General features: G+C 39.7%; 2 protein-coding genes and 1 non-coding gene across 4 annotated transcripts; all 3 read right to left on the bottom strand.

Moving 5' to 3' along the window:
• Nucleotides 1–92: 92 nt before the first annotated feature.
• Nucleotides 93–165, bottom strand: TRNAR-ACG (transfer RNA arginine (anticodon ACG)). The gene has a single exon. It is a non-coding gene; the product is annotated as a tRNA-Arg (tRNA).
• Nucleotides 166–312: 147 nt separating this feature from the next.
• LOC136774297 (UPF0488 protein CG14286) lies at nt 313–1,313 on the bottom strand. Its single transcript, XM_066728484.1, has 3 exons — nt 1,038–1,313; nt 917–946; nt 313–861 (listed from the first exon to the last, which is right to left on the bottom strand). Exons 2-3 carry the CDS (start codon nt 935–937, stop codon nt 373–375), a joined length of 510 nt encoding a protein of 169 aa, XP_066584581.1. The 5' UTR covers nt 938–946; nt 1,038–1,313; the 3' UTR covers nt 313–372.
• A 1,351-nt stretch (nt 1,314–2,664) lies between these two features.
• Nucleotides 2,665–24,747, bottom strand: tup (LIM1_Isl and LIM2_Isl domain-containing protein tup). Of its 2 annotated transcripts, none has more exons than XM_066728209.1 (6): nt 23,561–24,747; nt 9,778–9,961; nt 7,366–7,670; nt 4,439–4,740; nt 4,144–4,368; nt 2,665–4,060 (listed from the first exon to the last, which is right to left on the bottom strand). In XM_066728209.1, exons 1-6 carry the CDS (start codon nt 23,703–23,705, stop codon nt 3,824–3,826), a joined length of 1,398 nt encoding a protein of 465 aa, XP_066584306.1. In that variant the 5' UTR covers nt 23,706–24,747; the 3' UTR covers nt 2,665–3,823. The 2 variants fall into 2 exon arrangements, with proteins under 2 accessions (XP_066584306.1, XP_066584307.1); XM_066728210.1 differs by having other exon boundaries at nt 4,144–4,353.
• Between the last annotated feature and the right edge of the window lie 482 nt (nt 24,748–25,229).

The following is a 25,229-nucleotide window of genomic DNA, read 5'->3' as shown; positions in this document are numbered from 1 at the left end:
TTAACATAAAAGATTTACTTTTTCCATTATTTAACATAAAAAAAGTACAATTATGCACTATTAGTAATGTGAAAAAAATATAAAAAAACCATCGATCCTGCCAGGATTCGAACCTGGAATCTTCTGATCCGTAGTCAGACGCGTTATCCGTTGCGCCACAGGACCAGTTGCGAATGTTTAGTAATCAATTCTGCATTTAATGTTAACTAAATCAAGACAGTCAGATTCTTACCAATCTTGAACTACACATTTGAAATTGAGAGAATACACATAAATCAAACTTTGGTAGAATGAATCAGACAGAAGACCATATATATATAATGTATATATATTTATTTTATAGAATATGAACATTTAAATAGGCTTTTAATATTATTCAATTTGAAAATTAAATTTAAATGGCTCATTAATATCACTCTTTGTATCATTTTGATCAGGCTCATTATCATTATTTGGCGGTTGTTTTGTTTGACTTACAGATTTTTTAAGAAATACTGATTTATTATTTTTAGGGGCTGAAATAAATTTAATCTGGGAGATCATTTTGCCTAGATTCTTTTCATCCAGTGCCATTAATTGTCTATAATCACCTAAGGTGTTTCTCATGATCTGTCTTTTTCTTATTAATGATGCGGAATTACTTTTTAAGGTACGAATGCTTTTACTAAGATCCATAAGTTGCCTTTCTTTTAACTTGCCATTGGACAAAGTTAACTCTAGCTGTTGTATACACCAACATAATTCTAATTCAAATTGGTCCTCTGCTTTGGAACTTAAACCACTTGCAGTTTTTTCTTTTTGGCCTTGAGAAGCACCTTCTTGCATGGAGAAGTTTTGCTTCCCACTATCATTAGGAATTTTCTACAATAAGAGAAAAATTAATAATGATCACATTACCAACATTTTGACAGATTACCTTTCCAGATTTTTGGGACATATTTCACATCTAAAGAATCAACAGTCTTCATTAGAAAATAAAGAAACTTAACCTATACGATAAACAGGCGCGATAATCAGTTTTATATTTTGATACATACAATATACCACATTACCAGTATTACCACATGGTGCACATGGTCATAATCAATGACCATTTGTTTATGTTCGCCATTTTGGTATAGGTAATGATAACAGTGACCTTATCGATAGTATAAAACATTGGTTATTTAGGCTTTCGATAAGGTAATCGTAATGTTGGAAGTCATTTCTTATGTGGTAGATTCACAATGAATTATGAGATCTTTGCGTTGTGCGTATCTATCATTCTCTCTTTTATATTAATTTACTTCAATTATAGAATTATACTATTTTCTCTCGTACAAAACAATCTTTTAATTATTTCTTCTGACTTTAAACGCCATCTACCGTTAAAAGAGTATAAAGTGATGAACTAACTTTAGAATTTAACTTTATACTTCACCGCTAGATGAAGACTCTGTTGAGATTGGTTGCGATCTGAATAAGACAATATGCATCCTTATATATTCTTTCAATATTTCAGTTCTTTTTATAAATATAAAATATGCTAACTTATCGTGGACCAATGGAATAATACCTTCCGAATCCATACTAATCTTGAGAAAAAAAATTATGCTAACGTCCGTTCTTTATCAGCTGTGAGTTAATAAAATTTGAAGCTGTTTCAGCTTACTTAGGGTTGGTGTCAGTTGTGAAAGCAGACAAGCCTCTAGTCCAACATAACTGCAAAAATATGAAAATGTAAATTTTGATTGACAGATTTTCAGATTTTAACTTGTTATGGTGGATATAACTGTTATAAGGCTTGCCTCATTTGAGGTGGCATCGGTCTTTATGATTGAAAATACTGCACTACTAAAGTTTTAATAAAGAGTAATGTTTGAATGGCCAAATTAAAACAATCTTACATACCAGATGTACGAAAAAACTGGACATTTACACATCTCTGATCTTTGTAATATGACACTTGAAGATCCATCATGAAACTTTTTACATGAAAATTCTTATTCAAAGAAAAAATCACTTATGTTCATGAAATTATTTTAAATTTACAATTGGTTGATCAGACGTAGAGATTTTTATGTGAAAAGTTCCTTGATCGACAACTTGATATAATATATCAGAGATGTGCAAATGTCCGCTTTTTGTACATTGCTGTATGAGTTTGGTCCGTGTTGCTTTTCATGTATATCGAGAAAAATTGATTCGGGTGTGATTTGACTAATTTCATTCTATACTTTTTAAAAAATTATGCTGAATTATAACAGGAGGAGAACGATTCAATTTCCTACATTAATTTATCAAAGTCGGATCTTCATACATTTCAAAGTATTACATTGGACTCTGCTATAGTTACTCTAAGTTAGTAATAAAACAGCCTTTATAAAATTAATCTCCGAAAAATATTACTGTAACCATAGATTCGGTTTAATAGTTGATCGAACTAAGAATAAAGAATCGGTCATAGGAACAAAATTTGTAAAGTTGTATAAAAAACTTAATTAACACTCTACACCTATAATGATTATAAAATAAAGAGCACAGAAAATTAATAAAAGTTCAATGTAAAATTGGTTATTCATAAGATATATGAACCAGACGATTCTTAAGCTATTCGTTTCTTTCCAAATAAAAGAATAAGAAGGGAGGATAATATATTGTGTAATTCATTGTTTAATTCGACAATTTATTATACATACAGTGTGCCAGTATAGAAATATTATACAAATTCGAAAATGTTCGAACGAATTACGAAACGTTAACTCTACATGCTTTGTAACATATACATATACAATGGAGCTGTGTATATATAACGGATCTATACAACACACCCAAAAGACGAGTCGCGCGCACACAAAGCGACTCTCCACGCTTAATTTAAACGAATGGCTGATTAGTGCTAGTACAAGAGTATTATTTACACAGTTTAGTGCGTCTCTCATTTAACTAAGTTCGCACGCTTTGGTATTTATCGAAAGTAACTGTCGGAGGTTCGTTTTCCAAGGTCAGCGGAGTTCTTCATCGTCCCTCTCGAAGACACATTAAAAACTAACAACGTAATCAGGCTAATGCGATACCTTAATAGAAGCGCCTGCAACAAATATGGCGCCTATTTTCGTAATACTAGATTTATTACTTGGGCCTGAGTATATTATGTCGTCATTTATCATCGCTTATCACGACATAGCCTATATATATAATATGTATGTACACTTATCATTACAACTGAGAGATCCTTTGATCGACAAATTTCAGCCGCCATATTTCTTTTCAATGTAAACGAAAATCCGTCAGTACGTTATAATATTAATGACCCAGAAAAATTCCAAGTTGGTTTCACACGAAATTGAATTTTCATCTTCCTCTACTTTTTTTCCAAGAGTGTATCCTCGTCTCTTGTACAAAAAGAAATCCATTCTTCAAGATCCTCCAGCAGCTATTGAACTATTTTCTACAACCTTTACTGTACTTTCTGTGAAACTACCGTCGTATCTAACGAATATCATTCTAGAAGGATTGAAAAATGTTAATTGGAAACATATGCAGGGGAAGGAGATTGAGAAAGGAGGCTGGAGGATAGACCCTTGAACAAACTTATCTGGAATAATGATGTTTGACAAAGAAACTCATCGCTTGGCTCGGCTTCTTGGCAAAAATGGTGCTTTGCGGACCTTCGGGACAAGGACTCTAGGATCTGATGGAAGAAGAGTCGTGGTAACGTGGAAAGGTAAGCCTTCGTGTAACCTTGGAACCGTGAAAGAAGAACCAGACAAAGAAGAAGAAGAAGAAGAAGAAGAAGAAGAAGGTCAAGGTCAAGTTGAACTTGTACATATTGGGTATAGCACTATGGACTTCCTGTGTCTGGATGCAAAGAGTCGCTATCACTTTCCATGTAGGTGACGTAGCTGTCGGTGCTATCGGGATGTTGACCCATATCTGGACCAGCTCCAGGATGATGAGGACCAGGAGGTGCCAGGGGACCACCACCCCCACCACTTCCGTCGTCGTTCATAGGACCACCTAGCATACCCGGTGGAGGCAGTTGTGGCGGAGGACCACCGTGCAAATCGTAACCATGCATCTGAAAGGATTTGGTATTCTCCATTATTTAAAGAGCCAGAAATTCTTGCGAGGAAAATTTCAAGGACTCTGGTATAGACTTACCTGTGATACTAAATGATGAAAGGATGGGGCATTGGGGTCGAGTCTCTCGAGGTTGGTGTGAAGGGCAAAATCGGTCAGAGCCTTCCATGGCGGTTGATAAGCCTGTACCTCCAACGGGGGCTCCATCCCTATTGGACTCTCGTGCCTGACGGGGTTGCTCGCCACCATAGGAATCCCATGCATACCACCGAAACCCAATTTTCGCCCGTCCTGCAACGGGTAACACTTCGAACAATTAGATCCTTGATCGAGATTCGAGATAAATCCTCCATCGATCAGTTCTTCTTCCAGTTACCTTTTCTTGCATCTGCTGCTTCATGGCGATGGTCTTCTTCTTGTCTTTACACCGTTTGTTCTGGAACCAGACCCTGATGACTCTTGGACTGAGACCAGTCATCTCGACGAGTTGCTCCTTCATGAGGGCATCCGGGCGTGGATTGGCCGAGTAACAGGTCCTCAGGGTGTGCAATTGCTTCTCGTTGAGAACCGTGCGCACTCTGGTCGGTTTACCGTCGGATCCTCCACCACTCTTGTGCCCGCCGGATCCGCGTGCTCCTCCAACGCCAGCTTTGTGCGATCCACTCTCAGATCCAGAATCTGAAAATCCCCAAATTATGCATTCCTCTCATTAATTTCAACGTAACCTTGTAACCTAACCCAACGTATTCAAATACTATCCTCTCTGGTTAAACGAATTTTTAACCAGAATCCTCAGCCGCCATTTTGGTACCGCTATAATTTATGCGAGTTTCGAGATAAATGAACGAACAATTTTTTTTGCTCCCATTGATTCCGAGGGATTTTTGAGGAGGGTCCTCGTTTTCTGGCAGATATGTAGGAAGGATTTTGGCATAGGTGCCAAGGTCCATCAGTCTCGAGGCGAAATTTATGCGAGCTCCGCGCCAGCCGGTTATCTTTTTCAAAGAAAACGCTGGGCCACGTGACTGGCGCGTATAGCAGGAACGTTTCTGGACTCTTATCGAGCTAACCGGTCCTGCAAAACGCTCGGCTGCGGCTAATGGGAGATCCGGATCCACTCCGTGGCGTCCGTGGCCCAACATGGCTGACTGGCCTAGCAACGTCGTACACACCAACCACGCTCTCCCACATGCCTTTCACCGAAAATCAGCCGTTTACAACGGTTTTCCACGGATAGATTACGCCCGATCTCGCTCGATTGGTCGTTCCACTGAAAAATCTCGGTTGGCCTATGCCCTTCCGATCAAAGAAAACGCCGAAGGACAACTCGAGTCCCACTCGAGAATCTCTCTCGTAATTTTTACGTTTTCCAATTTACTTTTCGGCCGAAAGTCGTCGCGAGGCTTGTTTGGTTAGGACTCAGAAATAGGCCTCTCTGATTCTTTGGAACGTTCGGCCAGCATTGACCTTGCATGCCGCACAACGGAAATATCGCTAAATATGATTTTCCTCTCTCGGCTTTTTCCAATCGCTACTCGCCCGCCATCAGTTTCGGAGGAGAGAGAGAGAGAGAGAGAGAGACAATCAGAGGATCCGGAGATTCTTGGTAAGCGAGAGGTGGGAAGGGAGTTGTACACGCGAAGGGAGAAAGAGAGACAGAAATAGAGAAAGAAACGGAGGTGGTTATGAGAGGAAGCAGATCGTGCGTAGTTATGTGCCACGGTAGTTGGCAGGATGGTGTTACATTTGACACCTTCAGCTCACTAAAGACTTGTCAAACCACTACCGCCGGCCGCGGAACACGAGGTAGCTCATCCAGCTTCTCTCGCGATAACCACCACGATTTTCGGCTACTCTCATCTACATAAGAACCTACAACAAAACGCGCCGCTCCCCCCTAATATAAGTCTCTCATATTTACACTGTAATTAGCTCTGTAACTCTCTCTTTCTTCATTACTTTCTCTGCCGCTCCCTCTTCCTCTATTAAATCATTCAGTATTTTAAATATTTCTTATACGATACACCATGATCTATTACTATTAATAATTGTTAAACAATTTTCTCTCGCGATTCGTTTAACATGGATTAATAACTTTGCAATATATATATATATATATACTTAACTAGCTGAAGTAATTTAGCGATTCGATCCACGAATTACTTCGTTATAATTGATTGGATTTGTCGTAAATAATTGGCTCGAATGTGTGTTGTTGGTTATCGAATCACAGTGGAGTAATTTTATCGATTTATTTCTGTCTCTCTTCGTCTTTTATCAGTACACAGATTTGCTAAATCGTTTAATTTTACGTATTTGCAGTCGGTTATCGAACTGCATGGTTTGTAATTATATATCTGAATTAAAGAGATAGTAGGGGAGTGTGGGAAGAAATGTTTTGATTTATATTACATTAAAGTAATTTTATCGATTTATTTCTATCTACTATGTCTCTCTTCGTCTTTCATCGGTAAAAGTCATGAATTTGACAAATCGTTTAATATTCTAAGTGTATTCACTAATGTGCAATCGGTTGCCAAATTGCATGATTTATAATTTGATATCTGTAATAAAAAGAGGGAGGAGGGGAGGAGTAGTTTTGGTTTCAATCAAATTGAAGTATCTTTATCGATTTACGTCCACCTTTTCCTCTCGTCTTTCATCAGTGAGCATCGTGGATCTGCTAAATCGTTTAATCCCAGGACGAGTGGTCAACGCTTTATGGTCTTAAGGGCTTCAATTATCAACACCTAATTATACATCGTGATCCTAACAAAATATTAGTACCACGGGATTTCTCTTTGTGCTAAATAAGGATCCGGGCAAATTTACCCTCAGCATTAGCTCGAGAGAACGCTCTAATCCGCGAATAATTTCCTATACACAGAGTCATTTGACAATCCCTCGCTGACCCTTGCACGATCCAACGGATGTCGAGCCTCGAATCATTTGATCCCAATACCAATTACTATACGCATTAATTCTCATTTCTCGAAACATCCTACGTTCCTCCTTACAAAATTCCTATTCTTCTTTATACTTTTTATTTATTATTATTATTATGAGAAGAGTAAATTTTCAAAAAACTGATATTGTTTAATGAATATTTAGATGGACAGTGTCCACTACAATATAATTTAACTTAATAATATAATAAAATAAATTATAGCACTAAACGAATTAAATAATTAAGTAGCTTCCTTTTAAATGTCTTGTGAAGAAGTGTTTTGTTTTGAAAAATTGATTTTGGAAAATCGCTCTTCATCATTGTGTTTATTAGTTTTGTAAAGGTCGATAGATTACCTGACATGGATCCGTCGTTAGGAACTAAATGATGATTGTTATTAGTGAGCGATGCATTGTTATTGTTTTCACTTCCAGGCACGCCACCCTGACCGGAACAGAGCTTTCCACCTTCTAGGGCGTCGTGATCGTGCCTGCAAAACAGACCATCTTGCCTCAATGCAAATTGGTCGCCAGGCAACAGCCTCCTGAGGCAAGCCGAGCACCGGAAACACTGGATGTGATAGATCTTGCTCTTTGCCCTCATCACGTATTCGTCCTTACTGAAGTTCAAACTGCACTTGTTGCACTTTGTACCAAACAGTCTGAAACAAGTACGGAAATGCTTTATGGACTAGTTTTTTTCTCTTCGAGTACTGTGTATTGCTGAGTATTTAATAGAAAGAATTACGTATTGTTAAAATATTACAATATTTCAGCAATATTATTAAAACTTATCAGCAAGTTTGGTGCTATTAAAGAGAAACTAGCTTTTTCCACTTTAAATAGTACAAATTGACTTATACGTTTAGTTTGTAAGCAAAAGTGAGTATTTCTTTTTTTTTTTTTTTTTTTTAAGAGAGAGAGAGAAAAATAAATATTACAAAATTTCTGCAATATTACTAAAAAGTATCTTTAAGTTTGGTGGGTTTAGCAAGGGAGAAAGAGAGGTGGAAGATAATCCGGGAGAATTTCGCATTCAAAGTGCGGAATCTCGCTGCAATGCGCCAAGATGATTGGAGCTCGAATAATCGGTAAAAGTTCGTGTTTGCGAATTCCTGAAAGCATATAGGAGATATTCCGGAGTGGTGTCTCGTGGTGCAATATGCTAATTAATGCAAAACTTTGTCAACAATGGCTTATAAAATCCTTAATGGGACACGCAACGATAAATTTGCGGATTTCTGTCTACATCTAAGCAGTAAGAAAATTTTATTTGTTACTTGGATGGTCAGGAGAGAGAAATGGGGTATAGTCTATAGGGTTGGTACGTCGTGTTTAATACTGGCTGAGGTGAGCTTATTTAGAGGAGAGCAGAAGGGGGGGGGGAGGGGTGAATGGCAAGAGAAATAAATAGAGAAAGATGGACAGGCTGGAGTAATTTGGGTGAGTTAATGAAAGGGTATATATGTATATAGAGTACATGGAAGCAGAGGAAGAACAACAAGCTTTTGGCTTTTCTTTATTTTCCTTTCGCAAGAGAACACCCAGGAAGGGACACGTCGATGTCTCCGAGATTTCGTACGGCGTCTCGACGCCAGCAACAAACAAACGTCAACGCGTCGTCGTCGTCGTTCGAAATGGCGAAATTCGCTTACCGGAAACGCCAGTCTTTCTACCCCCCTCCTTCACCCATTTCTCAACTTGATGGATGTGTGCAAATAAACACTCCCCAAAATATTTGTACCTCGAAATTCTATGAAACTTGCTCTCCGCGTTGAATTTTCTTTCTATCTTCGTTATAAATTAATTTCTTTCTAAAAAAAGGGCTAGGCAAAAAAATCACGCGTTAAGTTGGATTTGGCGAGTATATCGAGAGGTGGGAAAAGGGGAGAAAGTTCGTGTCTGGGCTGACGAATTTCTTGGATAAAAAAGTGGCTGACGTATAACGTATTATATAGACACATGCGCGGGTGAGTTTCTTTTGTTTGAAATGCACTTGGGGACACGAAAGCACGGGTTTGGTGTGGAGTTGTAGAGAAGAAGGGGGAGGGGGAGTGTAGATTATAAGAAGGGTGAAATGGCATGGTATACGGTGCAGGTACGTATACTTTAGATAAAAATACTTGCCTCTGCTTCTTTTTCTTTCCTCTCATTCCATCAGACTTGCGAAAGTCGACTGGACGAGCGAGAGAGAGAGAGAGAGAGAGAGAGAGAAGAAAGCAGCCAGTAGACAGAAGCGAGACGAGAGAAGAGAGGAGGAGAATATCGCGTGCTGTTGCCAGGGAATGTACCGGGCGTGCACTGACAAGAGGGACATTTTTGCATTAATTACCATATTGCACCAAACGAGAAAGATCCTTCCATACCTCTTTGGAATCTACAAACACCAGGAATACCTCCCAATTTTTCTATCATTAATGCGCGACTCTCTCTCTCTTTCACTCTCTCGTCTTAAATTGTTCTTTTGTACCTATATATTTCGTTTTACTATCCTTACATGCAGCTCGTTACAGATCCGTATAGTTTACCTATAGCTATCTCGGTAAATTACTCATTATACATTATATTACCTCTTGGTCCGTATTTTCTCATTATAATCGGAACAAGTGCTGCAGACAGAGAGTGATCCATTAAAGTAACTTTTTGTGTTTCACACGTACGGATCACTGCCCTTGTATAATAATAAATCTCTCTCTCTCTCTCTCTCTCTCTTTCTTTTTATCTTTCTAGTCCTTTGGAGTAGATAAGGAGACTATATCGATTGCTCACCTGACGTAATCGGGCTTACAGTAGGTTTTTCCGTCCCGAACGAAGCAGGTTCTGCTCTCGTCGAGAAATTGCTGACATTCGGCACATTTCAAGCAAGCTGCGTGCCACTCGAGATTAGGAGCCACCCTTAAAATATACTGGTCGTGAATCGTACCCCCGCAACCTACGCAATGCGAACTCCTACCTGAAATCAAACAAAATGCACAAAATTAATCGAAATTATTCATTTTGTTGAATCAATTATGTCAGGACAATCGCAATGAAAGAATATTTTATGTCACTGATTTGTGTCAATGATATACAAGGAAACTGTCGAAGAAAAATATAATTTTAGCACTGAAATTGACTGTGTCAATAATTTCCCTTTCCAACGTATAAATATTGCTTTTGTATAAAAGAAAAGCTTGGAATCAGGAAAAACAAGTTTACACTATTTGTATCTTGCAGCGAATGTCTAATCAGACACATTCTGCATCTAAATAACAAATTTTTTCTATTAGCCTTTTGCTGTTTATTCAATGACCTTCTTTTCAATGAATTCCGCACCATTAGCCTTCGATAGTCCAGTTTAGTTCTATTATTTATTTATACGTTTTAACTAATTATTGCACAATAAATACCAGAATTTTGTTCGTTATAGGCTGCATTTATTCACAGCTTTTGCACCAAGGAATGACTACTACAGGGTGATAGAGAAAAATATTCGTCGATGGTGAAATAGAAAAAAATATGACAAATCGAGTGATAAAAATTGGAGTCAAAGATGGTTTATTATCGAGGAGAGTTTCCCTGATTTTATAAAAAAAATATTTCCCCTTTAAAAATACATGTCGTTTGAAAGGTTTTTAAGGATGATCGAAAAATGCTGGACTTTTTCAGTCGAATCTCCCGGCGAAAAGCGAAAATCCATGGAAAAAATGTTGCAATGAAATAAAAAGTATAGTAGGAGAAGAAAGGAAAAAAGTTTGGAAAATTTTTCACATGAATCGACGGTTTGAGGATTCTGGGCGTGGTTTAGAGGAGGACGCGCCCATCAATGGGCAGGGCCAACGTTCCTGGTCCTCTCCACTACTCGAAACTCGAATTTCGACTCGCGATTCAGTCTCGACTAATTTCGGATCCGGCGCAATATGCTTCGATACAAAAAGAAAGAGGAAACTAAGCTAGACGCAATGAAAAAGAACGAATGCAATTTTTCATTTCGCGCCATTCCCAAGGCACCGTAGAGCTGGTTCGATTGATTAAAAAAGGAAAATTCATCGAGTCAGGGAACACTCGTGAAAAACTCGGGAAAACCTAGCGAAAAATTGAGAACAAAATTTTACCAATAATAAAATTAAAAATATATACATTGTAGATATATCCTAGAAAGTGGAATATGGTTTCAAAGGGAAGCGATAATTTATTTTTTAACAAAATCGTGGAGAATTTGGATCGGTTGGGGGTTACGTACGAAGAATCTTTGTATGTATGTACGTGTATGTACACAATCCATGGTACTCTATATTTATGCGTTGGTCATTCCGGGACACGTAGCCAGGTCTGGTTCGGGTAGATATGAGGTGGTTGTCTTTGGGAGCTAATGGGACGCCGACGACACGCTTGCTCTCTCTCTCTCTCTCCTTCTCCCTGATTTAATCATTCTATCCCACTCTCTCCTTCCCACTCTCTTTCTCTGACTGTCCACCGAATCCCTTTGATCCTCACCGACCTTGCCCTCGCCTCTGACTGCTGTTCGACCTCTCTCTCACATTTTCTCCCTCTCTCTTTTCATCTTTAAACACGCCGTGTTCCCAATCCCCCTCTTCCAACCACCTCTCGATGACCTTACGCGTTGAACGCTCGAGAATTTTCATGGTGGTCGCAAAGCTCTACTCGCGACTCGTGTAACCTCTCCATCTCCTCCCTATATAAATCCAAAAACCTAACGAGGGATTTCTCCCCTCTCTCTTCAGCTACCATTTTTACCCTCGATCATCCACCACCCTCCACTCACCATCGCTCGGAAAATTCACTATACTTGCCATTTCTCAAAATATCTAGACTATATAATTACCGAAGCTTAATTTTTGTCAATTATAATAATAATACAAATAATCAACATATCGATATATGGTAAGGAACTAAAACTCTGTCTTTTATAATGCGTAAACGCAAAGCTGCTTTGAGATTTGTACAAATAACAATAATATTAAAAGGTGTCTGATGAATAGATCGGCTACGAACGATTCGTCAAAGCGTCGCGTTACGCGTACAAATGAGGCTGCCGGACAAGTCCCGATAGTATCCGTAATAATAGTGGCGAGGAGGAGGAAGAGTGGGGGGAGGAGGTGGTTGATTAATCGCCGCTGACCGGATTAATTTGTTAAGTTAAGCGCTAGAGGCTTGATATTATTTGTAATTGAATTATTAATGCGGATAAAAGTGGTGATCGACGATGCTGGAAGATTTATGCGATTCGGTGATGGTATTGTAAGTGAGGAAGGAGAGAGAGTGGGGGAGGATGGAGGAGGGGGGATTGAAATAGAAGGAAGAAGACAAAAAAATGTGGGGGTGGGGCCAGAGAGATACAGAAAGAGTGACATAAGAAAAAAGATTTATAGCCGAGGCGGTTACAAAAAGGACTAGGCTTTTTTTCAAGTTCCCTTCGGGGCTTCGAGTTGCTCGCGTCACGATGTAATCGCACCAATAAAGCGTTCCTCGCGCATTGCTCGGGAGAGAATCCGGCCAGGAAGCACTTTTGAGCACCGCCGCCGTAGTGCATCACTCGTTCAATTCATATTACATCGACTTCGTATTATAACTTATCACCTGACCGATCGGCTACAACCCAATTACTAAACATTAATCACAATCAGCTTCCATGATTAGCGAACAAATAATAATTTATCGTAAAGTATATTTATACACTAATAATTTTTAAAAAATTAGTTAGTCTTCTATGCAATTACAGCGTTCTAGATATTTACCTCGATAGAAATGCAAACTTTGAATGGCAATTAATCGCAGTAGCGGAAACACACATTTCTAATTTGATGAATTTTGACAGTAATTTATTAGTAGCTTAGGACGGGGGTGGAGTCGTGGAAAGTAGAAAGGATAGGGATGGGATTGAATAAGTTGAGATCGAAAGGAAACATTTGACGTATCGTACACATCGGATTAGCTTTAAGTCGGGTTTACGCGCTTGTAGTGCTTTTATTGCGGCTACTTAATCCTCGGCTCGATTTGTGTAACGTGGCACCTGAAAAAAGGGTAAAAAGGAGAAAGTGCAAGGGGGTTACGGAAGGGGGGGGGGTGGGGGATAAAAGAAAGGTGGAAAAAAGCAGAGCTGCCCTTCTTATCTGGCACAACGTGTCGGTCTAGCACTGCCAGCAATTCGCCACCCACGTTCTCCGGTAGCTGCTTCAAAATCCCCGCCCCCTCCACCTCCCCCTCGAACACCAATGCCCCTTTCACAAGCCCTCAGCCCTTCTTCGCGCCGCTAACTTTATTATACATTTTTTATTACCTCGACACGTCAAACTTACCCATCCAGACTCCCCTTTAGGTATTTTTAACTCCACCCCCACTCCCCTATTTTTTTTTACTTGAGAAAATAACAAGAACAGAACTAATGATGCAAGCCACTAATATTCCACGATAGAGTGACGCTATCGCTATAGGTATAATTAAAGCGACTAATGAACGAAGTTTCGCGAGAAGAGCTTCGACTTCTCTCGCTTAACTCTTTCTCGCTCTTTCCCTATATGTATATACCTGTATAGATGCTTTGTTTTGTTTACAAGGGTTTATGGCTCTGGTAATTAGGTCCGATTGGCCGGCCACACTCGTGCACCAAGCGGTTACAGTTTATTATGATAGAACTATTCTTGCCTTGAGAAAGAATTTAACGCCCGTCTTATCGTTCCGATTTTTCTTTTATCCACCTCCCCCACCCACTCCTGTGTCCCATCCTAATACCTGAATCCCGGCGACTTTAATCCCTCTTTCCTCGCTCGCTTAAAAATATCTCTTTTTCCTCCGTTCCTTTTGTTTTTTAATCCCTCGTCACGTGGCTTCCTTCTCCGGATTTTTTGGCCCTTTTCTGACCAATCCCCGTGCAGGATGCGGTCTCCAAGCTGATCGATTTCCGTGAAATTTCGCCATCCGGATTATCAGCCGATGATCCCGTAGTCTCATTAGTGGAACTCTCGCAACTGGAATTTTGCGAGTGCTTGGCATATTCGGGGGCAGCAGTCGATTCGGCCTCGAAAGGGTGATGGAAGGTGTCGCGGTGCGTGCATGAAAAACGATCGAAGGATTCACGATGGAAAAGAAGGAGGGGGGATATGTTGCCGGTCGAGGATTCGGTCCTTGGTGTTTTTCTTTGTTTTTGGTGAATTTGCTTAAACGGCGACGCGAGACCGGATCGATTGCGTCCGGTGTGCGGTTCGTTTCTCGAGGATGTCGATGTGGTGCTAGCTGGAGAGGGATAGGAGGATTGTGGAAGAGGAGGAGGAGGGGGGAGGGATGCTAGTCGCAGAGAAACACGAATTAGAAGCTTCCCCGGCGACGCCAGGGCGCCGGGTGGACGCACCGGAATGCCGCTGGCTGATAAAAGCCACGGCCAACACCTACATAAATTTCAAAAGGGATATCTAAGGTCGCTCGTTCCTTCATTTAGCCATACTGCCCAAAAATTTACCATTGAAGCAGTGACGTTCTCCGATCGTTGCCCCACCACCCTCGACACGCGTTTTGCCCTTCGAAGGACAAAAGCCTGAGATTCGCAGAAAAAACGGGAGTTTTCCCGCCAAAATGTGGATCCTGTCGAGTGGCAATTCCTGTTATAATAACGTATTGTACAGCATTTGCCATTGCGAATGGTTTCGAGCGTAGCATTAATCGTTTGTTTTTTCCGTTTGTGTACGTGTTGTGCGAGTCGGTCGGGCACAAAGCGCAAGCTGCCTCGCCGAGGACAAATCCCGTGGAGGATGCCGCGACTTGTAAGGCGCATTCCCGATCCTGCTACGAAACTGGCCGCGTCCGGCACCAAAAAAAAGGAAATAATTAGCGGAGGTGTTAATGAAATACCAAACGAACGCGTGGGACACCGGGTCGGCGCCTCTGAACTGCCAACCAGACATCCTCGACACAGGCTCCGGCGCCGTTTCAAACCGTCCCCCACCCTCGCTCCCCCAGTCCGAGCCTCCAGCCCACCTCCACCACCGCGATCATCGCTTCTACTTCCCCCTCCATCGTTTTTCTCCCTTACACCCCCACCCTCCCACTCTTTCCTCCAATAATAAACAATATCCGATTTTTTCTCACTTTCTCCCTCGACTGTAAAACTCTCCCTTTTCCTCTTCCAAAATTTTCCATCCCTTTCTTCTTAGGTCAATACCCTTGTAACAGAAGATTCTGCTAGAAATATTCCAAGAACGTTCCGAGGATGTCCAGACGTCATACGGATGTACTTAGAATAATGTCCTGTGGATATTTTGCGTTATGATAACTTCCCCCAGCCTCTTTAATTTTTGCATCTCTTTTATTTCTCTCTTTCTCTCCTTGTTTTTTAGTAGCTTCTCTCTCCGATCTTCTTCTTTTTTTCTGCCTCATCCCCCTCGCCCGGCTTATCTCTCCAGCAGCCAACCTGGCTCCCATCTCTCCCCTCCTTACTCCCTCCACCTCTCATCCTGCACGTTCGCGCTCAAATCCCTTTTCAACCGCCGAGCAAGAAAACTCAGAATCGCGAAGGATTGATTTTGCCGAAAAAATATATAATCAACCCCGTTTCATACTTCTACAACCATTTGCACTTTTCTACCAATAACTGGCCCCCTCCACCCTATTTAATCGCGTTTTTCTCGAGGACTCGCCGTGAACACCGACATCTCAATTTGTTGCTCATAAACGCGCGTTGCGATAAGAAATAAAGAGATTGCCGAGATTCTTTGCAAAAATTCCAGGATATTCTTGCGTCCGTATACCATAATGCGTTATTATAAAATTGAGCCTCGTTATTGCGATAATCCGCCTTAACGACGGTCGGTTAAAATTTTATTTCCCCATCGGATTTCAATGTAGCGAGGATTCGTTCGAGAAGGAAGAGCGGAACGTTTGAAGTTGAATTTTTTAATAGGGGGGAGGCAGAAGAGTTGCAGTGGGAGAGAATGAGTGAGAGACGGACAGAGCAAAGGACAAACAGACAGAAAGCGAGAAATTATCGATGTGAGAGAGAGAGAGAGAGAGAGAGACAGATGGATATATAAATAAATATATATTACAAGTGCCAAGTCGCATATACAGATGCAAAAAAAATTATTAGAAATAGAAATTACAAATTTAGTATTAAATTCTGCAGTGTTCTCTCTCCCCCTCTCCCTTTACACTTGTTAACAAATCAATAAGAGTTTAATACAAGAGCCAGAGAGATAGAAAATATTCACAAAACTATTATTTAAAAATTCTTAAGGTCAGCTCTTTATATATTCAATCCTCCCTGTTATATGTATAATTAGACAGGAGCACATAGAACTTGATAAGATTAAAGATAACAAAAATACATAATAGACATGACAAATTTGAATTTGTTTACAATGTTCTACCTCTTTTGTCACTCATTAACAAACGAAGGAAAATAGAAAATAAAGACAGACAGAAAAACATAAGAGTACTAAATGAATTTATAGGATTAATCACCGAGAAAAGAGCGAGATTTGAAATTGTACAAGGTATATAAGCCGAGGAAGTTGGGAGAGAAGGAAGAAAACGTGGAAATTTGTGTGAGGACGAGGAAGGATTTTCATTATTGGGTCTGGCTAGCGCGATAAATAAGAGGAAGGGAGAAGGAAGTTGGAAATTTACGAGCGAGCCTGGTCAACGTGGGTGGACGTTGGCATCCAGTTTGAAGGCGATCCTAATCGGGAATCGTGTTCCGGTACCCTTTTTTCTCGTTCGCGCGTCCTTTTGCCGGCAGGATGTGTAACCGCGGCCCATAATGCCCGCACCTGACTCACGCGGATCAAACGGAGCGAAAAGCTGATGACCCCCTCCCCCGCGACCCTAAAATTTCCAATTAGCTCTTCTCGCCTGTTTTATGGAGCGATAAAACAGACAATTGTGATGAAAAGTAGAAGAATCTCTATGGGAGACTTTGAGGCTTGATCGGGGAGAATAATCTGTTTCGGTGTTGCGCAATATACACCGAGAGGTAAGAGAAAAGGGAATCGTTGGGTGACATAAAGCAAGAGGCCATCAGGACTAATCGGGGGTAGCAGATGAAAATGTTCACCACGGTTTACGACCAGGGGTCTATTGACGGGTCATTTGAAAATTGTCCAGAAGGCCCCTCGACTGGCAAGTTTCGACCGGGCCTTGCTACATCGGAACCAAAGAGACACCGTAAACCGAGCCCGGCCCAGAACTTGACTCGCCTGGCGCCAGCTTCCTCCTTTTTACGACATCGATAGCCCCTCCAACCCCTCCACCAGCTTTTCACATCATTAGTCTCCTTTAATGACAGCTCATCACCTTACTCTTCCCTCTCATATTTTATTCTACCTCCTGCTTCCCTTATCAACTCAAACTACGTCCAAGTCGGCTCCAACCTAATCAATTCAAAAAATACAAGCTATCTAATGTGACTCCTGATGAGAGGCAGTGGAGAGTATTAAAAATATATTATAGATTTATTGTTAATTTTGGTTTTTCGCTACGATAAAGTTAGAATTATTATATAGACTTTGTGGGAGATCCTGATTTTTTAAAACTTGTCACTTTTATCTGTGAATGATATAGGTTCACATTCTGGTATCTATAGATTCATAAATCAATCACATCCTAATAAAATAAAAATATATAAGCTATATAATTAGACGCGATAAAAACTACTCCAGGATAAGTATTGAAAACGAGTTTTTAATCTATGATTCATTATTAAATTTCTTCTCAATGGCGATAAAAATTTTTTTTACGCTGTGTTATATTTGAAGATTATAATTTTTCGAATTCCTTTAGTCTTATAAAACACAAGAGAATATTTTAAATCTGTAAATACCTTTTTCTATTATATCCCATTGGGGTTGGAATGATTTTTCTAAGTTATTTTTTTTTATCGAAGATTTTGATTTTTCGAAATCTGACACGGTAACTGTGTGCATACGCTTTATAACGTTGGTAAGAAGGGGGAAATGCGGGGAACTTTGGCATTGGAAGGAAAAAAAAGTTTACCGAGGAGAGAGAGAGAGAACATAATTGCTTAGCACACATACTTATCTAAAATCGAGTACGTACATAGGAGAGTACATGAAATAATCAGTGCGCTTTTCCATCATCAAAGACACCGCTTCATAGGTAGAAGTGAATAATCGAACGAGCATCCGATAAGCTCGCATTTATCTCATTGATGAATTTTAACTGTCAAATGGATTTTGATAATAATCGCCGAATAGCTTATCAAAAGCTTCGACTCTTTTCTCAAATAAAAAATAATATCTTTTCTTTTCATTTCCCAAAAATTCCCAATCTTTTATCGGCCTTGATAAAAAGAATCACGTCATTTGTAATTTTTATATAAAATAAATATTACAAAATTATATGTATATATATATACAAATAACTTAGACGACAAAACGATATCGATAGAAGCCAACAAAAGTTTCCACTCTTTAAATTCTATAGAAATATAAAGTAATATTTTTTCTATTAATTTTCCAAATTCTTAATCATATATTATCCAGCTCGATAAAACGAGTCACATCATTTACAGTTTTAAAATGATACAAATATTATAGTTCCAAAAAAACATCCGAATGACAAATCTATGTCAACGAGATTCATCAAGAGTTTCCACTTTTACCAGAGAAATAAATTAAAAAGAACTTTTATTTTCGTCGCATTTTCCCAACAAATCAGGAATCTCGTACTGTATAAATATTGATTAAAAGAGTAGTAGAGAGAGTGACAGAGAATATTAATATTAATTCGTTAACATAATTACTTGTAAGGTTTGCAGCGATAGGATGCAAGAAACGAGAATCTGCGATTGGACTAATAAATCTCGACAGAAACAGATGGAATTCGACGTCACTGCTGATCGGTATTGATCAGCTGATCGATAGATTATCGAGTCAGCGATGAATTTGCGCAATAAAATGAACATTCGAGGCTTGAATTATTTATTCGAATCAGTATATACGAATCGTGTACTTTTAACCATAGCAATAAATTATTTGCTGCGCAACGTTGCAATAGCTACCCATCACAGTGGCTATAGGACAAATACGAGAATATGGGATGATGAGGAATTTGGAGATGCCTATATAGAGATATGATAAGTGATAATTTTTCAAAGTGAATGGGAATTTCTGTAATTAGAAATTAACGAAGGATTAAGATGGTAGGACTATCGATTGTGGGGTTGAAAGGAGGTGGAATCCTGCGAGACTAGACACTGATAGATGTCTACATGCGCCGATAGAAAAGGTCTCCGGCTTAATTCAATTGCAGTCGCTCCGCAAACACTCATGATAATTCAATCAAGCCCAACCCAGCGACCCCTTCGCACCCCCTGGTCCATCCCTGGCCCCTACCAGAGGGGACCTTGAGGGTGGAAACGGCTCATAATCTCCGCACGGGAACATCTGCACTCTAATCGGCTGATGATTTCTACCCAAAATCAACCCCACTCCTCCCCTCACCCTTCGACAAAAACCCTCGTCCTCCTGTTATTCTTTATTTACACCCGTTTCATAATTCCAATAGTTTCAGACTGGAGTGAATTTATGAATGAAGCAGAGTGGAGGGGGTAACATCCCAGATACGCGATCCGGAACGTGCAGGATTTAGCACGGAGTTATACGGAGTGACAATCGGAGCTGAGAAAAACGTGACGCGAGAACGTGCAGTCTGGGATAAAAATGGACGTGGAAATATTTCATGGAACACGAGGAGGGGGGAGGGGGAAGGGGTAGTAATAGCGAAACAGCGGAGAAAGAGAAAGAGACTGGCTGGAATTTCGTCATCATCGTGTTTTTCTCGTTTTCGAACCGCAAAATCCTGACGTGGCGCGTAACTCCCGATCGGTCTCTAATCATGCAAATACACGGAGCCGTTAATTAAGAGCAAAACAGGAGCGCCTATCAGCCAATAAAAATCGCTCCTCCTACTATATACATATAGACGAGCCGCGCCTCGGTGATCCAGCATTTCGCAAGAAACACGAAAAATCGAAGGATAAAATCTCCTTTATCGTTGCTAGACGGGATCGGCTGAATTGCGTTAAAATATTTCAGGATACGCCTATATATACTATTACTGAATCATATCCGGAATTTTTCTTAGTCTCGTTAACCGGAGCATTGATATTTCTGGAATTTCCATTCATGAAGTGGGACTAGTAGATTCTTACAGCAAGTTGGGATTATAGAATTAAAATTGACTGATACTCTTTAAAGTTTAAAAATTAATAAAATTTTATTGAAAAAATAAAAATATCGATGTGTAACAACTTGTTTAGAAAGCTGGTTTCAAAGATATTTTTCTGTAGCTTATATTTGACGGACAAGATCTTAAATGTATATAAATTTATATTGAAATGTAAAGCGCAGGGTTTAATTTGAAAATTATTGAATAGTTTAATAACAATTTTCGTATAAGAATAATTAACGTTTCACTATAATAAAACTTTCGATTTATTGTATAACTTGTGCAATAATTGAATTCATTTACATTTCTACATCTGTAGACAAGGCTCCACATTGTTATATATGATTTGGATATTAATATCCTTTTTTTCTTTAGTCAAAATCTACCTATATTTATGAAGATTAATCTTTAAATCTAACAAGATCCTCGATCTTTTTTAACAAATATATTTGCATAGGAGGATAAAACGTAGTAATAAAATTTAACAATGCATGGTGTAGATAATTTTTATCGACAAACATGGATTGTAAGTTTATAGGAATATATATATTTCACGCGACTTTCATTTGACGATGAATTTCATATAATATGTGTATGAACTATACATATATACACATAATATATATATATATATATATATATATATATCTATTAACTATTATTTATTGTACTATTGCATTAGTATAGGTGTGCCGTCCAGGGTTAAATAATCAGAGGACTGCCAGATTTAACGCAATCGTTAAATCCAAGTGCCAATGATGTTTCATAAAATTTGTTTCTATACATACGTTGGGGCATATAATATAGTGATATATCTTGCGTTAAAACGCCAGTGGATCGTTGATACTCGACTATTAAAATCATTTAAATAATTATAGATCGCTCCGATCGACAAAATTTAATATAATTTACAGTAATTGGCTATTCGGTCGAATCGCCGATTAATTGGTAAATAAATTGTGGTTGAATTTCCATACGATTCTTATATCAGGAAAATGTGCGTGTTTGGCTTTTGGTAAATTATGCAAATGGGTGAATTTGTTTATGAGCTAATCGGCAAGTTTGCATAATGTCAACTGTGAATTATTAAACGTTGATATGTTGAGATATAATTTAGCGAAATAATGTCGCGAGGGTGATAGCGCGAGTAAGGCTTTTTGTGCGCCAAGGTACATTTCGCGTGCCGTCGGATAATAGCGAGGAGCCAGATCCGTGTTGGTATATATACATAGCTTTTTCAATTAGCTCGTTTATAGAGAATCTCCTCCACCGACACGTGCCCCCTATATCGTCTAGAAAAATAGACTCGCTATCGATTATTAACATCCAACCAGAAATTCTACTTGCAATTCCTTCGTTCTGATTCAACTAGAGTAATTGCCATTAATTAATAAGAGCTTTATCTCGTACCGAGATATTAGCACGATTGATGAAATTAATGAAAAGGAGGCTAATTGTGAAATTGTAAAAAAAAGTCGTTTCTATTAGCACGATTTATGGATTCAACAAAAGGGAGCTAGAGGTGATATAATAAAATTGTGCTAAAAGAGAAGCAGAGATGTTTTGCAAATTTGATGAAAATAATGAAAGGGTAGCTATATCGTGGAAAAAGGTAAAAAGTCGTTTGTATGATTTCGAACAAAGATATTGATAGGGCTAACGATATATATTAATAAAAGAAATGAGATATCATGAAATTGTGCAATATTTCGTTTGTACGATTTCGTACAGTGATAATAGCAAAATTGATAAAATTAACAAGAGCCAGGTGACGTGATGAAATTTTGCAAAATACCCTTTGTATGATTTCGTAGTGAGATATTATAGCAGAATTGATGAAATTAACTAAAGGGAAGTGATACAATAAAACATTGCAAAAAGTCGTTTGTACGATTTTATACTGAGATCTTAGCAGCATTGATGAATTAACAATAGGGAGGTGATACCATGACATTAGGCAAGAAATTGTTTCCATGATTTCATACTGAGATATTAACGGGATTCATGAAATTAATAAAAGTGGGTTGATATAATAAAATTGTGCAAAAAGTCGTTGGTATGATTTCATACTGAGATATTGGCACAACTGATAAAATTAACAATGGGGAGGTGATATCATGAAATTATGCGAAAAGTCGTTTCTATGATAATGAGTCGAACTGTGAAATTCAGTGGAAGCGAATAGCTGAACGAAATGTAGGGAATTATAAAATTATGGGGATAATAACGGTATGATAAAGAGGTTGATCGATGAACATGATGCGGCGAATGAATGACTGTTCCGAGATTAAAATGTATCGGTGAATCGCGTTCGTTTAACCGCCGTTTCCCGACGCTTAATTAACTCGTAGCTCTATGAATTATTTGTCGGCCGGCAAACAACGCCAGCCTGTCATTATCATCGGACTTTTCGTGTCCCGCAGTTATTACTGGCGTACACCCTTGTCCAATGAAAAATTCACCGAGGACCTCGACATCGTTTTTCCAGACTAGCTGGACGTATGAATAATGAAAACCCGGAATATCCCAATGCCAAAATATTTTTCCAAATCATATTAGGAAGCATCTACGCGCTCTTACACGAATCTCGTTAGAATAAAAGAGAATTGACAGAAAAAAGGTGTAAATTGTTGAAAGTAAAATCCTTTTCACGATAAACTAATCGCTTATAAAAATATTTTGTCCGTAATGATTATTACGGTTGGAGCTACGTAATCTAGAAATATGACCGTTAACGGGGCAGTAAAAGAGTCGTAAAGATGGGCCGATCTGTCACAGAGCTTGTAATTCTGCTATCGAGATGTACGATATTATAGCAAGCACACGTATACTGTGCATAAATTGAAATCTATCCTGATAAAGCGATTAATAACGAGAGTTACACAAACGGCGATTTGATTACATAAAATTAAATCACAATTTCATTGCACCGTCGGTTATGTCCCTTTTCTTCTCTGTCATTGAAGAAAAAACGGTGGATCGGTCCTATGGGATAATGGGTCGCGTTATATTGCAAGTTGCAAATGGGATATGAGTGGGAACAGAGATGCATCCATCACACGGTAGAATCGCGAGAGTTAATAGCGCTGGTCGTCGTGCCATTATAGCTTAATGAAATTATGAGTGCAGCTGGAATAACGTGGATATATGTTAGCCCGTTACTGGAAAAATATCTCACCTCCCCCCTCCCCCTCCTTCGTGAAACGATTTGCATGTTAAGAATTAGAGGATCGTTGGAAAATGCTAGTGGAATTTATTTGTTCTCCAGATCGATTCGATTTAATTGGCTATTTGTTTCAATAATGCAAGAAATTGTTTAATCGAAGGATATAGATGGATAATTAGTATCGTATATAAACGGGGAGAGACTTACCCCTTTGGTTGGTTAGCGAGTAAGTATTTTGGGGCGTGGAGTCGTCAGGTTCCTCTTGGTTGCTAACGGGGGATATTTTCACTGACCTTGGAGGGCCCTGAAGACCGAGGGGTCCGGGCCCTCCGGCTGTGACCGGCCTCTGCATGGCGCCTGTAGCCCCTATTTCGGCTCTTCTTCCGATCTTGCGCACCTCGCGCGACGGTTTACGCGCAATCTTGATGCTTTCTTCGACCCCTCCCGTTGCCAACTTCACTCCTCACCCACCAAAAAAATACCAACACAAATACCTTTCTTTTCTTTATCCCGCTTCCCAGCCCCCTTCCTCCCCCCTCTTTCCCTTATAACCAATCGAGTCCTTCGACGATAAAATCAATTATCCCCTCCAATTGCTCTCTTATCGACAATAAAATTCCACAATCCCTCGGTCGGTCCCACCAATCGAGTTTCCTTCCAAAATTTTCCTCCCTCAAACGCAACTGCCTTCAGTGACTAGCTCGAAACTTCCGGCGTCCAGCGCCATTTTGCGAATCTGCCAACGGTCCCTTCGTCGAATACAACATTTTTCTCAAATTTTCATGACCTCTCGCCACCTCTAATTTTATTCCTTATCTCACGAATTTCTAACACAGTTGGAACTATCTGCTTCTTTCCCCGAGAAAATTCTTATTGCAACTCTTGGGCGTACGAACTTTGGAGACTTGTTAGTATCTCTGCTTTCACCATACACTGGGGATGAAGCTCCATGAGACTCCTGTCAAAGTAGCTTTTTTTACAGCGTGGTTGAAGGTTGAGAATTTAGCACGAGATACCGTGGGGTGTGAAGGATTGACAGATTTTTAAACAAGCAGCGTTGAGGGGTGGAAAAAAGGATACGTTGAAATCACTCGCGTAGGCAATGAAAAATCGGCGGAAGAGTCACTGAGCGACGAGGCAAACTCTTTTCCGATTCACGATGGCTTTTCACTGACTTCTCGAGGGGGGAAGGGGGAGACGTAAAAGTGGAAGTGGCGGGAATGATAGTGATAAGAGGAAGGGAGGAGAGAAGGACGAAGAGGAGGAAGTGGAAGAAGGAGAAGAAGAAAAAGAAGAAGAAAAAAAAGAAGGAAAGTGCCGCGGGAGTTGAAGCTGATAAGTTAACACGCAACCCCAACAAACGTAAGCGGCACGGGGCCCTGTGTGGCACTGACTGCGGCTTCGGTTTCGGTTCTCCGCTGCCCGAACCCAACCTAACGACGATCCTTCACCCCCACCACTGCTTCCCCCTCCAACGTCAACCCTATACCTCCCTACACCACGCACCGGTACCAGAGTCACCCAAAGAGGCGGTACCAGCAACCCCTACTCAGAATCCCATCGCTGAAGTGGGGGCCCTTTAATTCAGTACCGTATCGCTCACTTTATATCGCCGTTTCTACTCCGTTATCAAGAATTTATCAATATCACTATAATTTTCTACCTTCAAATTTTCATCACGAGTGATTTTCTTGATGATAAAAAAAATTATTTCAATTTTTAAAATGAAGTGTAGACTTTCTTGAGAAATTAAAAATGTTGTGGATTCTTCAGGGTGGTTTTACTTGAAGAATCTTGGGACAGTGAGAAGAGCTGGGGCGATGGTTAGTACTGGCCTGGAGGGGAGGTATAGGGAGGTAGAGGGGGAGGTATCTCC

The sequence above is a fragment of the Prorops nasuta genome, unplaced genomic scaffold, assembly GCF_024137725.1.
Source record: "Prorops nasuta isolate Cenicafe-Biocafe unplaced genomic scaffold, Cenicafe_Pnas_1.2 PNAS00006, whole genome shotgun sequence".
Lineage (NCBI taxonomy): Eukaryota > Metazoa > Arthropoda > Insecta > Hymenoptera > Bethylidae > Prorops > Prorops nasuta.
Note: the sequence above shows the minus strand (reverse complement) of the source record. Positions and strands in the feature narration are given on the sequence as shown.